The 14518-nt window shown below is 48.9% G+C and overlaps 1 protein-coding gene across 1 annotated transcript; it reads left to right on the top strand.

Moving 5' to 3' along the window:
• The first annotated feature begins 1747 nt into the window (after positions 1–1747).
• LOC106658494 (probable chitinase 10) lies at positions 1748–14091 on the top strand. Its single transcript, XM_023459979.1, has 21 exons — positions 1748–2254; positions 3160–3345; positions 3430–3571; positions 4134–4499; positions 4577–5296; positions 5371–5559; positions 5635–5902; positions 5984–6246; positions 7115–7309; positions 7590–8399; positions 8465–8676; positions 8771–9512; positions 9593–9949; positions 10033–10244; positions 10328–10606; positions 10684–10869; positions 10941–11226; positions 11306–11729; positions 11811–12801; positions 12874–12999; positions 13328–14091. The coding sequence occupies exons 1-21, from the start codon at positions 1763–1765 to the stop codon at positions 13487–13489; spliced, it is 7608 nt and encodes a 2535-aa protein (XP_023315747.1). The 5' UTR covers positions 1748–1762; the 3' UTR covers positions 13490–14091.
• Positions 14092–14518: the final 427 nt, after the last annotated feature.

Below are 14518 nucleotides of genomic sequence, written 5' to 3'. Positions count from 1 at the left end.
TGCACATTATAAGTAATACGTGGTCGCGCCTTGAACTTGACAAAGACACTGGGCTCTTTTCTTTCTTTCTTTCTCTCTCCCTCTCTCTCTCTCTCTTTCTCTTTCTTTTGCTTGTTCGCGCGCGTAGCTTCGCAAATTAGTATTCACAAGGGGAAAAATCATCTTGAGAGAGATACTTCTATTGATATGACTAATGTGTGACATTGCCGCGTCGCCGTAGCAATGAACTGTTAGGCTGTTGTTCTTCCACTTCAAATTGTCTTGAGCTAATATTTTGAAAACGATTTTACATTGAAACATCAAAACTCATTCTGTTTTTCCGGCTAATTGTATCTTATACAAGGATCGAATTAACTATTTTTTATTTGATGATCTCTGATTGACTTTGATGATTTTTAAAGAAATAGTTTCAAATACTCGAGAGATTTACTGAATTGCGCAAGAGGTTTTGATGTTTCTGTAGCCTGTCAAATCAGGTGCGAACTTGCTCGCCTAATCCCATAACAGTTAATTCCTTGCCACTAATTACGCGCTCATCAATCATCTCGCTTGAGCAAAGAATACCGTTACACGACAAAGGCGCGATAGAAATTACCATAGTATAACATTGGATGAACTCGAAACAGGGAAGAGCCGGAGGATCGCGTACCGCTGCGGGACGCCGTGGAGCATCGGCTGCCGCCCCGCTACAATGGCTTCGATCACGACGCCCTGTGGCTCGAGCAGCTCACCCCACCGGCCATCAAGCGCGAGCAGGAGCCGGCCAATGTGGTCTGCCACCTCGAGGCCAAGGCCGTCTACCGCGAGGAGCCCTTTGGACTGCAGCCCAGAGCCGTGCCGGCTTACAAATGCTCCCACCTCGTCTACGTAGCCGCTGGTATCGGTATGTAAATTAATCGCTAAATCATTGTTGTATATGCGCGCCGCCGACTGGTTATAACGATCCTGGCTGCGGATAAAATGCACTCTTGGCAAAACTTCAACCCTCTCGGACTGCCAACGAGAGTTTCATTTATCAAACTACTTAGCATAATCGATCGTTATATGATACGGGACGTTTCGCCGAGCTCTGGATGAAAATTCTTTCTCGTATGAACGATCGGGCTAAATTTATACCGACTGCGTCAATCCTTTATACCTTCTGGAGATGAAAAAAAAGAAGAAGAAGAAATTATTCTAACAGGTTTTGTTCAATTTTTTTCTCGACTCGGTACGGTCGAGCATTTATTATTTCGTATTGTGTCGATATATATTTAAACGCGCGCAGTAATTATACAAACAGCTCTCGGACGAGCCGCATATTGAACTCGCGGAACCGGGTCTGCGCCGCGCCGACGCTCGACGATTCTTGTGTAAAGTTGATTCTTTAATGCACTGCAAGAATCGATAACATTATGATACTCGAGAGAGGTCGTGTGCGACTCGATCACGGCAAAAAGCTCAGCAGGATGTTTCTCAACGCAGCCGAGTATGCGACGATGCCTAACTTTTTCTTCTTCTTATCCTTTTTTATATTAAAAATTCGGTTATAAAGAAGCCAACGTTATGTCGCCGTAAAAGACATTCCCATAATGTGATGTAAAAAACGTTGATTGGTCCGTTTTCAGATCCGTTCGAGTTCACGGTGACTCCGCACGATTACGAGTACGACATTATTCGCGGTGGTTACAAAGCGGCGACCGGACTGCACCAACGAGACCCGTCGTTGCGGGTGCTCATCTCGATCTCGTCCTCGGATCATGGCCGTCTTTACCGCGAAATCATGTCTCGACCGAGCGATCGCATACCGATCTTCGTCGACTCGGTCCTCGATTTTCTCCAAGAGCACGATTTCGACGGTATCGAGCTCGACTGGGAAAATGGCTCGACCAACGACCTGAAAATAATCGCCAAATCGCTGAGGGCCGCCTTCGGGCCCCGAGGCTACACCCTCGCCATTGCCATCAGGCCCGAGCAGATCGTCGACGCCGAGCTGTCCTCGCAGGTCGATTTGTTGCTCCTGAGGGCCTGGCACCAGAGGAGAGTGCCCGAAGTGGCTCAAACACCCGCTCCCATGAGTTTGGTCACGAGCCTCGTCGAAGGCATGAAAAAGAGAGGCGTGCCTGCCTCTAAAATCGTCTTGGGCGTGCCGTTCTTCGGCTGGTCGTATCAGCTGTCCGAGAACGACGAACAAGTTGCCGATACTCTGCACGCCGTGGGTCTGGGTATCGACGGACAGTACACCAAACAAAAAGGAGAGCTTGCTTATTTCGAGGTAAATTTTAGCAAATTTTTCAAAAAAATTATGTTGACATCCGTTGGCTTGGGACAAAACAAAATTGAACAAAATAATTACGCGAGAAAAAACAATCTATGACTAGTTTATAATTAATTATTTGCGACCATGAAATAATCTTGTAAATTAGAATGATTACTGTCGTCTGAATGCATGGAAAGGTTATTTACGTAACAATTTTGCAGTTTAAAAACTCTGATAAACTTTTAAATTTTAATATAACAACACATTAAGAGTTTACAGCTAAATTTTTATTGCAAAATATTAAAAAATGAGCTTGTGTCAGGAATTTCAAGCTTCCGCCTAAAAAAAACGGCGTACACGATAACTTATAATATAATTGTCCTAAACAAATAAATCGAAGTTTTTTTAGAAGTTTAGACGATTCTGGAGGTAATGACGTCGAGTTTTTTCAATTATTTTCATTTTTGAAACTATTGTGTCAACTTGAAGTCAAAAAATTGGAAAAAAATTGAAAAAGTAGGTTTTTTTATTGGGAAATTGTTTATAAAAAAAATTTTAAAATAAGAAAATATCTCGACGTCAGTACCTAGTAAAATATATTTTACCATTAACCAAAGTATACCATTAACAAAAGGGTGTGAAATTTTAGAACGATCGGTTCCGTCGTTTTTGAGTTATGATGTACACTGACTTGTTCAAGAAACGCGTTCAAAGATTTGATGCATAAAAACATGAATTTTATCTCCCCTCCTAACATCTTCTATGCCGGCTCTATAAAATCAAGGGACATTATTTAAGATATCTGTTAAATATGCTTCTGAATTTCGGCGTCTCTAATTTTTTAATTTAACCGCTCGATTTTGCCTTTAAGCACTGAAGAATTTGATTTGTCATATTGATAATTACCTTTGCTTGTTTAGATTTGCGAAAAAATTGAAGAGCCGTGGCAATATAAGAGACACGAGCAAAACGGATCATACCTTGTATCGGGAAACCAATGGATCGGCTACGACGATCCTCTGGCAATGAAAATCAAGGCTGCCTACGTAAAGTCCGCTGGTCTTGGAGGAATAGCTCTTCACTCGCTGGACTTGGACGACTTCCAGGTATGTAAATGGAATCGAGATAAGAATTGAAAAAAAATATGGTCAGTGAGAAAAAGTGTGCAATGATCGCTCGGTCTCCAACAGGGAATATGCGGTGACTCATGGCCTCTGCTGACGGCTGCAACAACGGCACTCGGCATCCTCGACGATCCAGTCGAGCAATGCCCGAAAAACGGCCTCTACAGCGATCCCGACAACTGTTCCGGTTTTCTCACGTGCTTCAACGGTGAGTAGATGCACGATGTGTATCGTGTATATAGGCATACGATCTTTCGTTTATCTCCCATCTACGTCAATTAATCGGACAAATCGTTCGCGCTGCTGAATTATTGCCATGTAATGAATCGCTCGATCCTCGCTGCACACATCGACACCTTTTAGTTATTCGATCAATCCTAGAATTAATATACATTTACGCTCGATCTGATTCATAGCGCGTAAGCGATACATTTTTTTTTTTTTTTTACCAGCGACGAAGATGTAAAGCATAATGAAAAAAAAATACAAACATATTCCGACTCAATAGCAATGATCGATCTCGATTGAATTGCCAATGCGATACAATTATACGAAGACGCTATTTCATTAAACGAGCAATGACTGGTTCATAAATAATAATATCTACAGATACATGCCCGCGCGATGTTCGAGCTAGATTTTGCGATAGCCATTCTATGCGCCGCAATATACATTATTCGAGTCTCTATTCAGCTTCGTAGCAAAACAGACGTAGTTTGAAAAAAAAAACACAGCAAAAAATAATGCGAACGAATTGGTCGTCGATTCAGGGCATCTGCATCGGGGCAGCTGCGGACGAGGCCGCTTCTACGACTCGTCGCGCGGACGCTGCGTCCCGGCCAGTCCGGAGATCTGCAATCCGGGCCAGAGCAACAAGTTCGGCTACCCGCAGAGCTCGACGGCCCTGGAGCACCTGCGCAAGCGGCAGCAACTGGAGAAGCTCGAGCTGAGCGAGGACGGCCTGCGCGTCGTTTGCTACCTCACCAGCTGGTCCATGTATCGCAAGGGCCTCGGCAAATTCGTACCCGAGCACTTGGACTCGAGGCTGTGCACCGACGTCGTTTACGCCTTCGCAGGATTGAATCCGGAGACGCTGACCGTCCATTCGTTCGATCCTTGGGCGGACATCGACAACAGTAAGTGCCTAGCTCGGACGCATAAAAAACCGATCCCAGGATCATATTTTATGTAACATATTCGTTCGTTGAGCCAGATCTGTACCAACGCGTCACCTCGATCGTCGGCTCCCGAGTCCTGCTGGCGGTGGGCGGCTGGACGGACAGCGCCGGCGACAAGTACTCGCGGCTGGCCAGCACACTGGCGTCCCGTCGCAAATTCGCCAAGTCTGCGACGCAGTTCCTGCTGAAGCACAGCTTCCAGGGCCTGTCCCTGGAGTGGAACTATCCGGGCTGCTGGCAGAGCGACTGCCGCCGTGGCCCCGAGTCGGACCGCAAGAACTTCGTGCAGCTGCTCACCGAGCTGAGGCGCGAGTTCGACCAGCAGGAGACGAAGCTCACCCTGGCCGTGGCCCTGTCCGGCTACAAGGAGGTCATCGACAAGGGCTACGACGTCGAGCAGATATCCCACATGGTCGACTTCATGACCGTCATGACTTACGATTACCACGGCTCGTGGGAGAGCAAGACGTCGCACTTGTCGCCGCTCTTCGCCATTCCCGGCGACGCCAGTCCCTACTACAACATGAACTACACCCTCAACTACTTGGTCAGCCTGGGAGCCGACCCAAAGAAGCTCGTGGCCGACATCCCCATGTACGGTCAGAGCTATCGCCTGAGCATGGCCAGTAAGCATGGCTTGGGAGAGGCAGCCAGCGGACCCGGGGCAGCCGGCGAGTACACGAGGCAGCCCGGCATGCTGGCCTACTACGAGATCTGCGAGAGAATCGAGAAGGACAATTGGAAGACCGGCCCGGGTACGAGAGAGCTCGAATTTTAATCCTTTTAATCCTTTTGAGACTCATTCTAATCGACTTGTGCGACCTTTCAGGACCCAGTGCCTATTACAAGGAGCAGTTCGTGAGCTTCGACAATCCCGCGAGCATCATGTACAAGGGCCAATATCTGAAGAACAACGGGTACGGAGGTGCCGCGGCCTGGACGGTCGACCTCGACGATTTCACCAACCGATGCTGCCAGGAGCCTTTCCCGCTTTTGCGTACCATCAATCGAGCCATCGGTAAGTCCAACGAATCGCGATCGTCGAAGGAAGAGAAAATTCGACCGTAAAATTGGCAACGCTCCGTGTCCTTAGGCCGGCTGCTGACTCCAGCCCCGTCGCACAAGGACTGCAAGAAACCGCAGGAACCCGTGACTCCGGTGGCACCGACCATGACCTCGCACTCGGACGCCAATGAAAACTGGTCGAAGCCGACCTCGCCCATGTCCTCGACGACCTGGCCAACTTGGAGCGACAGACCCTCGACTCCTTGGGACCAGAGCAGCTCGACCACTTGGTCTTGGTCCGAAAAGCCCTCGACCTGGTGGAGTACGCAAAGCACCACCACCTCGACTACTACCAGGTAAGTCGCTGCGATCCGCGAATGTATTGCAAACGCGTCGAGCGACATTTTCCTATAAAAAGCACGGACGATTGCTCGCAGGAGGCCGACCGTGACTTGGGCAGCGACGACCACGAGGAAGCCGTCGACTCTGGCGGAATACCTGCCGGGTGGTAACCCACCGATGCTCGGGGGTGTCTCCTGCACCCTCGGCGAGCACAGACGAGATCCCCACAACTGCGGCACCTACTATCGCTGCGTACTGGGCGAGTTCAAGCGAGAGTCTTGCGCGCCCGGCCTTCACTACGACACGAATCGCAACCAATGCGACTGGCCCAGCAAAGTCAATTGCCAACTGCACGGCGGTGAGTCGATTCTTATTTTTCCTTTCGACGTTCATATATGAGCGAAAACTGCCTGAGTGAGCATGAAATATTCAACGTTATTATTACAAAGTATAAAACATATTATTAATCGAATAATAATCGCCGAGTTTTTTTTTTTATATTATTAATACATGTGGGTCGCTATAATATCGTACGTGATTGAAATACAATGACACACGAGGATAGCGCAAAACTTTATTATCGCGAGCTAATTAGTGATTCCGAAGCGTTACTCCTTACGTATGTGCTCGTTCGTTTACGATAGGATGAAAAGTCGTACGTCGCTGTATTGCGATCGTAAAGCTATACGAAACGAAAGGTCTCGTGTATGCTTTGTCTCGCGGTTCGAAGAAAAAAACAGCAACAAATTTTCAATCGCGTACATGCAATATAACGATCGAGCGTCGAGGCGAAATCAAAATCCACCTCTCGTGCCGTCCATTTAGTTTTCTGCGTTTACGTAGCCATCAAGAAGCATCTGCTTCTCTGTGGAGCAATCAATCCGTCCGAGCTATGAAACAGCTCGGGAATCGGTCGTTATTCAGGATGTGCGAGGTGTACGTACAATTGTACAACATATCTGTAAAATCTTGCTCGGCAAATACGCGCACGCACACATCTGCACATAGGCTGGCAGGCGGGCGTGCATTTTATGTAGGCACATGTATAGCGCGCGCAAAGCATATAATTGCGCAATGTAGTAACGCGTCATTGATTATTGAGTGGACGGATGAGCTTGGCGCTCGACGCTTCGTTCCGATGGCTTTTATAAAAGCGATGCTCGTCGCGTGCATCTTTTCACATAGGCCGTTGCAGTCGCGGCGGCGGCACACACAGTGATCGGTAGCTCGTTTCGCGACAAAGACGCAAAAATACACAAATAATCGAGACGCTCGATCACCTATCAAGAGGATAATGGCTCGAGTTACTATTTTCATGAGCCTCGTACTGATCGGCTTTTTGATAATCGGCTTTTTAGAGAGCATTCAAAGCAACGAGACCGGAAGTTGCGGCAAAAAGTGTAGCCCTTACAATGAAAAAGGTATATCAACGATCGTCTACATGATATTATCGTGCGTCTTGTAACTGTGCGCGAGAGTGATTGAAACTTATCTCTTTTCTTTTGTTTATGCTGTTGAATCGTACATCGTGGAATTTTTAAATTTGAGCCTATATAGACTAAATCATTTTAAATATTCATAGGAAATTACTTTTTCTTTTTAAAATATGATTTAATCGGTTTTTACAATTAGACCTATGTTTTTAATTTTTATCATCGTCATTTTTAACGTCGTAAGTGAAAATAATAATTAATATTTTAGGGAGTCCAAGTACCACAACGACTCGTCGGCCAACAACTACGAGCACAACGGTGAACTACGACGATACATCGATAATCGAGTCGAGCTACGACGAGATCCACGAGTCCAATGGAAAGCAATGCGAGCACGGCCAGTACTACACGATTCCGGGCTCGTGCACCGAGTTCCAGATCTGCGTCAATGGCAGACTGGTGCGCCAACAGTGCGGCCCCGGGCTCAATTGGAGCAGCGCCAAGAACATGTGCGACTGGGCCTACAAGAATCCGTGCAAGGCCAAGGCCAAGCCGGCCGTCGTCTGGCCGAGCGAGGACGTCGTCGCTCGTTACCAGTGCGAGTCCGGGAGCTTCATGCCCGTGCCCGACGACTGCGAGAGCTACTACACCTGCCTCTGGGGACAGCTGCAGTGGAACAAGTGCGCCCCCGGACTGCACTTCAACGCCGAGGACAGGATCTGCGACTGGCCCGCCCGAGCTCGTTGCAACGTTCACAGGCCCCCGCAGGAGATTCCGCTCGATCCGCTCGGAAGCGACGACGAGGTAGCCGCGGTGTCCACCGAGTCGCCGAGACCGACGACCGAGTCCGACTTGCTTCCGCTCAGTGAATTCGATTCCGCGCCGTCTCCGCTCTCGGGTCACTTCAAGGTCGTCTGCTACTTCACGAATTGGGCCTGGTACCGACGCGGCATCGGTAAATATCTGCCCGAGGACATCGACCACAGTCTCTGCACCCACATCGTTTATGGCTTCGCTGTACTCGACCCCGTCAACCTGGTCATCAAGGCTCACGACTCTTGGGCCGACTACGACAACCGTAAGTTTAAAATGAATTTTATTCGGAATTCGATCTGGTTAACCAGTTCTCGTGTATTTTCGTAGGCTTTTACGAGAGAGTCGTGGCATACAAGAAAAAAGGTGTCAAGGTGAGTCTCGCGCTCGGAGGCTGGAACGATTCCGAGGGCAACAAATACAGCCGTCTCGTGAACGACGCGGCAGCTCGGAAGAGATTCGTCACCAACTCCCTGCAGTTCATCGAGAAGTACGGATTCGACGGTCTAGATCTCGATTGGGAGTATCCCGTTTGCTGGCAGGTAAGGACAAAGTCGCTTGAATCATTATACGTTCGCACGTCTCAACACTGCTAACACAGCCGAATTACATTTTTGCCATTGTCCACCTCTATAGACCGATTGCAAAAAAGGACCGGCCTCCGACAAAGAGGGATTCACGGCCCTCGTCCGGGAACTCAGCGACGTTCTGAGACCGAAGGGTCTGCTTCTGTCGTCGGCCGTATCGCCGAACAAAAAGATCATCGACGCCGGCTACGACGTGCCGACCTTGTCCAAGTACTTCGACTGGATCGCCGTGATGACCTACGACTTCCACGGCCAGTGGGACAAGAAGACCGGCCACGCTTCGCCCCTGTACTATCACGACGACGACGACATTCACTACTTCAACGCCAATTACTCGATCAATTATTGGCTGTCGAAGGGCGCCCCGGCCAGAACTCTGGTCATGGGTCTGCCCCTGTACGGCCAAGCCTTCACGCTGAACGACCCCAGCTCCGGAACGGGCCTCAACAGACCCGCGAGCGTCGGCGTGGCCGGCGAGTTCACCATGTCCGCGGGCTTCCTGGCCTACTACGAGATCTGCGATCGCGTCAAGAACAAGGGCTGGACGGTCGTGCAGGATCCCCAAAGACGCATGGGCCCTTACGCGTACAAGGGCAACCAGTGGGTCGGCTACGACGACGCCGACATGATCAGGCAGAAGGCTCAGTACATCCGGGACATGGGCTTGGGCGGAGGAATGGTTTGGGCTCTCGATTTGGACGACTTCAAGGGGCGCTGCAACGAGGGCAAGCATCCGCTGATGCACACCTTGCAGCAAGTGCTCGCCATGCCTCCCAACAAGCACGACAGACGTAAGTCGAACGACGATCTTTTTTCCCCTGTGAAACGATGGCAATGGTTTTCTTCACTCGTGCGTCGCTCGAATTTTCAGCTATTCCTCTGCCGGTCATTGGACAAGAGCTCGAATGGAAGCCACCGAGTCCATCGTACGTCGGTGAAAAACCCGTAGCCCCCGGTAAGCCCGTGAAACCCGTGAAGCCGGTGCTGGACAAGCCGGAAGCGCCACCGACCCAGCCGACTCCCGTCGAGATCGCCAACGAACAAGACGACGAGTACAAGATGGTGTGCTACTTCACCAACTGGGCCTGGTACAGGCAGGGCGCCGGCAAATTTCTGCCCGAAGACATCGACACGGATCTTTGCACGCACATCATGTACGGCTTCGCTGTCCTCGACGGCTCTACGCTCACCATAAAAACACACGACTCTTGGGCGGATATCGATAACCGTACGCTTAAAATTCTATGCTGGACTTTCAGAACTATCCAAAAAATTCGAATGGCAGTTCATTTTCTCGTTACTTTTTGGCAGGCTTTTACGAGAGAGTAGTGGCTCACAAGAAAAAGGGTAAAAAGGTTCTCGTGGCCATCGGAGGTTGGAATGACTCAGCCGACGACAAGTACAGCAAACTCGTCAACAGCCCGGATGCAAGATTACGCTTCATCACCAACATCGTTCAATTCATCGATAAATACGGATTCGACGGTCTCGACTTGGATTGGGAGTACCCAGTCTGTTGGCAGGTACGACTTTTTTCATTGACTCTATTATCAATTTGTTGTTTTTTTCACCGATAAATATCTAATGAAAAAACTAATTATGCCAGGTCGACTGCAAGAAAGGTCCGAAATCCGACAAAGACGGATTCAGCGCTCTGGTGCGCGAGTTGAGCGCCGTGTTCAAGCCCCGAGGATTGCTGCTCTCGGCGGCCGTGTCGCCGAACAAGCGCGTGATCAACGAAGGCTACGACGTGCCCGTACTAGCCGAGTACCTCGACTGGATCGCCGTCATGACTTACGACTATCACGGCCAATGGGACAAGAAAACTGGACACAATGCTCCGTTCTACGCGCGCCCCGACGACTGGGAGCAAACCTTCAACGCGGTAAGTTCCCTCGATTAGCTTCCTTCAAATTCCGAGCACGAGCACAATCGTAAAATAATTATTGAATCTATTTACAGAACTTTTCCATTCACTATTGGATGGAGCGAGGAGCCCCCGCGAAAAAATTGGTCATGGGCGTTCCTCTGTACGGGCAGAGTTTCTCGCTCGCCGAGGCCAAGACGCACGGACTCGAGGCGCCGACTTACGGTGGCGGAGAGGCCGGGGACGATACCAGGGCTCGTGGTTTCCTATCTTACTACGAGGTACTCGTCGTTTATAATTATTGACTTGGAAAATCATCGCCTCCATTCGTAACGACTCGTGCCTTTTACAGATTTGCCAGAGAACTCTGAAGAAGGGCTGGACAGTGGTCGAAGATCCTCTGAGACGAATCGGGCCCTACGCCTACAAAGGAGATCAGTGGGTCAGTTTCGACGACGCCGAACAAGTCAGGCGTAAAGCCGAGTACATCAAGGAGCTTGGACTGGGCGGTGGTATGGTCTGGGCGTTGGATTTGGACGACTTTAAAAATTACTGCGGCTGCGAGCCGAATCCACTGCTCAGGACCATGAACAGAGTCTTGAGAAATTATCCTCCTGGTCCATTGTGCAAAGTCACTGGTAGGTGTCTATTACATATATTTTAAACGGAAGGATTTCACTAGCTTAACTTGATAACGCGTTTCAATTGAAATTGTAGAGTATCCTTTGCTGGAAGGAGAAACAGCTACTCCAAAACCGATTCCGCAAATTCCATCGAAACCGTCAAAACCATCTAAACCATCGAAACCGTCGAAGCCATCAACGCCGTCAATAGCAACGACTCCGAAACCAGCGAGACCGACTTCCAGCACTCCAGGAGCTAGTTCAACTAGTCCAGTCTACGACGAGGTGGAAATGGACACGAACATGAAAGACGAGTACCCGAACATGAAAGATTGCGAGGGAAAACTATTCTTATCCCACAAAACGGATTGCCGCAAGTACTACGTATGCAATCACGACCAGGTTTCCGAGCAAATCTGTCCCAACGGCCTCTACTGGAACAAAGAACATTGCGATTGGCCCGTGAATACGAAATGCGATCGTAAGCCCCCCAACGACGATGTAGCTTCGGTCCCATCGTGAGTATCGTTCATTCGAGTTCGCTTGGTAAATTTAACATAGTTCAATTCAATAATTGATGGTGCTGTACGATTACGCAGTGGTTCGACGCCAAGGCCATCGGTGACCTCTAGCCCTTGGAGCACGACGACTCAGAGCCAGTGGCAATGGGTCGATCCGTCGCTGACGTCGACGACCCCCGAGCCGATCGACGAGCCCGAGGACCTCAGCATGGACGGCCGCAAGATGGTGTGCTACTTCACCAACTGGGCCTGGTACAGGCAGGGCGCCGGCAAGTACCTGCCCGAGGACGTCGACACGAACCTGTGCACGCACATAGTCTACGGCTTCGCCGTGCTGGACTTTGAGCGTCTGGTGATCAAGATGCACGACTCGTGGGCCGACGTGGACAACCGCTTCTACCAGCGGGTGGTGCAGCACAAGAAGAAGGGCATCCGGGTGCTGATCGGCATCGGCGGCTGGAACGACTCGGCCGGCGACAAGTACAGCCGTCTGGTGAACAATCCGCAGGCGCGCAAGCGCTTCGTCGACGACATCGTCAAGTTCATCGAGAGGCACCAGTTCTCGGGCCTGGACCTCGACTGGGAGTACCCGGTCTGCTGGCAGGTCGACTGCAAGAAGGGCCCGGCCAAGGACAAGGAGAGCTTCGCCGCGTGGGTGCGCGAGCTGAGCGCCGCCTTCAAGCCGCGCAATCTCCTCCTCTCGGCGGCCGTGTCGCCCAGCAAGCGGGTCATCGACGCCGGCTACGACGTGCCGACCCTCGGCCAGCACCTCGACTGGATCGCCGTCATGACCTACGACTATCACGGCCAGTGGGACAAGAAGACCGGCCACAACGCCCCCCTCTACTACTATCCGGGCGACGACTACGACTACTTCAACGCCAACTACAGCATGCGCTACTGGATCGAGAAGGGCGCTCCCTCGAGGAAGCTCGTCATGGGCCTGCCCATGTACGGCCAGAGCTTCACCCTGGCCAAGGAGGCCGACAACGGACTGAACGCCCCCGCGCCAGGACCCGGACAGGCTGGCACCTTCACCAGAGCTGCCGGATTCTTATCCTTTTACGAGGTTCGCCTTTCTCACGACAATTCTCACATCCTCCGCTTTGGAAATATTCACCTTGGCCTTTTTTCCTTTCAGATTTGTACTAAGGTTAAAAAAGAAGGCTGGACCAAGGTCGTCGATCCCGAAGGTCGTATCGGTCCCTATGCGACCCATGGCAATCAATGGGTTGGATACGATGACATATCGCAAGTCGCAAGAAAGGTCAGTCACGCTCGAGACAAATATATTTTTTTGACTCTTATATGACTTTAAAACCGCTCATCGTTCAAATCAAAAGGAGTAAATAAATTTTCCCAATGAACGAGGAAAAAATAGAAACCTATCGATCTCTCGGCGCGATGTATAGTGTCGCGATATCTGCTTCCATCTCTATTAATCAATCGCTCCTTCTCTAGCCGGCATCGGTAAAATTAGCACTTTTATTGTCCAATCAATAACATTTGCCTCCATCGAGTTTCAATTACACGAATCTCCCCGTCGATCGATCGCTGTAATGGCATCGCTTAACGCTGAATTATTACATTTACAGGCGCAATTCATCAGAGATCTCGATCTGGGCGGCGGAATGATATGGGCTCTGGACCTCGACGATTTCCGCAACACCTGCGGTTGCGGCAAATATCCGCTCTTGACTACGCTCACCAATGGACTGCGCGGAATTGGCACGCAAAATCCGACCGATTGTACTTAAACCGCGCCAACGATTCACGGATTTTTTCCAAGATACTGCCCGAAACACGACGATGTTCGCCGAGGATTTACAACCCTATTTCTTTCAATTCGAGTCTTCCATTCGTAGATTCAACTTTTTACTTTTTTATAATGTTCAAACTGTCATAAACCTTGCTTCTACGACAAAAAAGAACGAGAAAAATTCAGATTACCTCTAGGTGAGACCAAGAATTCGATGTTTAGACACAAGGATGAAATTATTCGCTTTGATGCATTGCAAAGGTAAAATATTTATCCGATAAAAAGGAACGTTTGAAAGAGTCTGATACAAGCCAAAAAAGTGTACATAAAATCAAAAAGAAGCGAGGTTTGTGAATGTTTTATTCGTCATTCTCCTTCTTGCAGCTCAAATGCATGAGATGCTCGGAAGACAATGGCCTTTAGTTAATAAACTAGCTTGTAAATTTATAAGTGATATATAGTTCATAAGGAATTTTTAATTCGCAAAAATACTTTCACGCATCTCAAATGAAAACGATAAAATAATTTTTTGTATCGCAAACATGTATGAGTAATAAAATGTAATGATATTATTATAGAATAAATAAAGCAATTATTGAGATCTCGAACGTTGTTGCCTTTATTTTAAACATTCCAAAAATTACGTGTATTGTTGTTCGTAAATTATTTCCGAATTATCGGTAGCACACTTGCGATAATGCAGCTTGTAAAAATTCTGTTCTATACAAATACCAATGGTACAAGTGTCCGATAAGCGCGTATAGGTTGCGATAGTGTTTCGCGCGTGATTTCGCACAACTAATCAATCATGACCATCGCAATGAATTATATAAAACTTCACGTGAGGAACAGCTTAATATACACACATACACGACACATCCTACAGCTGTCAGTCCTGAGCTCGTTTTAGTATATAATATAGACGTAACGAGCGAACATCAATAATAATTATCGTAGGAGATAAAGCGAGGCGCGCTCATGATTTTATTACGGCGTCGTAAGAAAGAATCGACTGTCCGATCGATAA

Source organism: Trichogramma pretiosum, unplaced genomic scaffold (genome assembly GCF_000599845.2).
Source record: "Trichogramma pretiosum strain Unisexual culture from Peru unplaced genomic scaffold, Tpre_2.0 scaffold10, whole genome shotgun sequence".
In the NCBI taxonomy this organism is placed as follows: Eukaryota; Metazoa; Arthropoda; class Insecta; order Hymenoptera; family Trichogrammatidae; genus Trichogramma; species Trichogramma pretiosum.
Note: the sequence above shows the minus strand (reverse complement) of the source record. Positions and strands in the feature narration are given on the sequence as shown.

What these genes read in the sequence shown, in the direction of transcription:
- LOC106658494 (XM_023459979.1), top strand. Translation starts at nt 1,763, where the DNA reads ATGTCTCGACCGAGCGATCGCATACCGATCTTCGTCGACTCGGTCCTC. An exon ending in CAATTGCCAACTGCACGGCG is followed by an intron (nt 6,247 to 7,114) that starts GTGAGTCGATTC and finishes AGTGATCGGTAG; the next exon opens with CTCGTTTCGCGACAAAGACG. An exon ending in TAGCCCTTACAATGAAAAAG is followed by an intron (nt 7,310 to 7,589) that starts GTATATCAACGA and finishes TTAATATTTTAG; the next exon opens with GGAGTCCAAGTACCACAACG.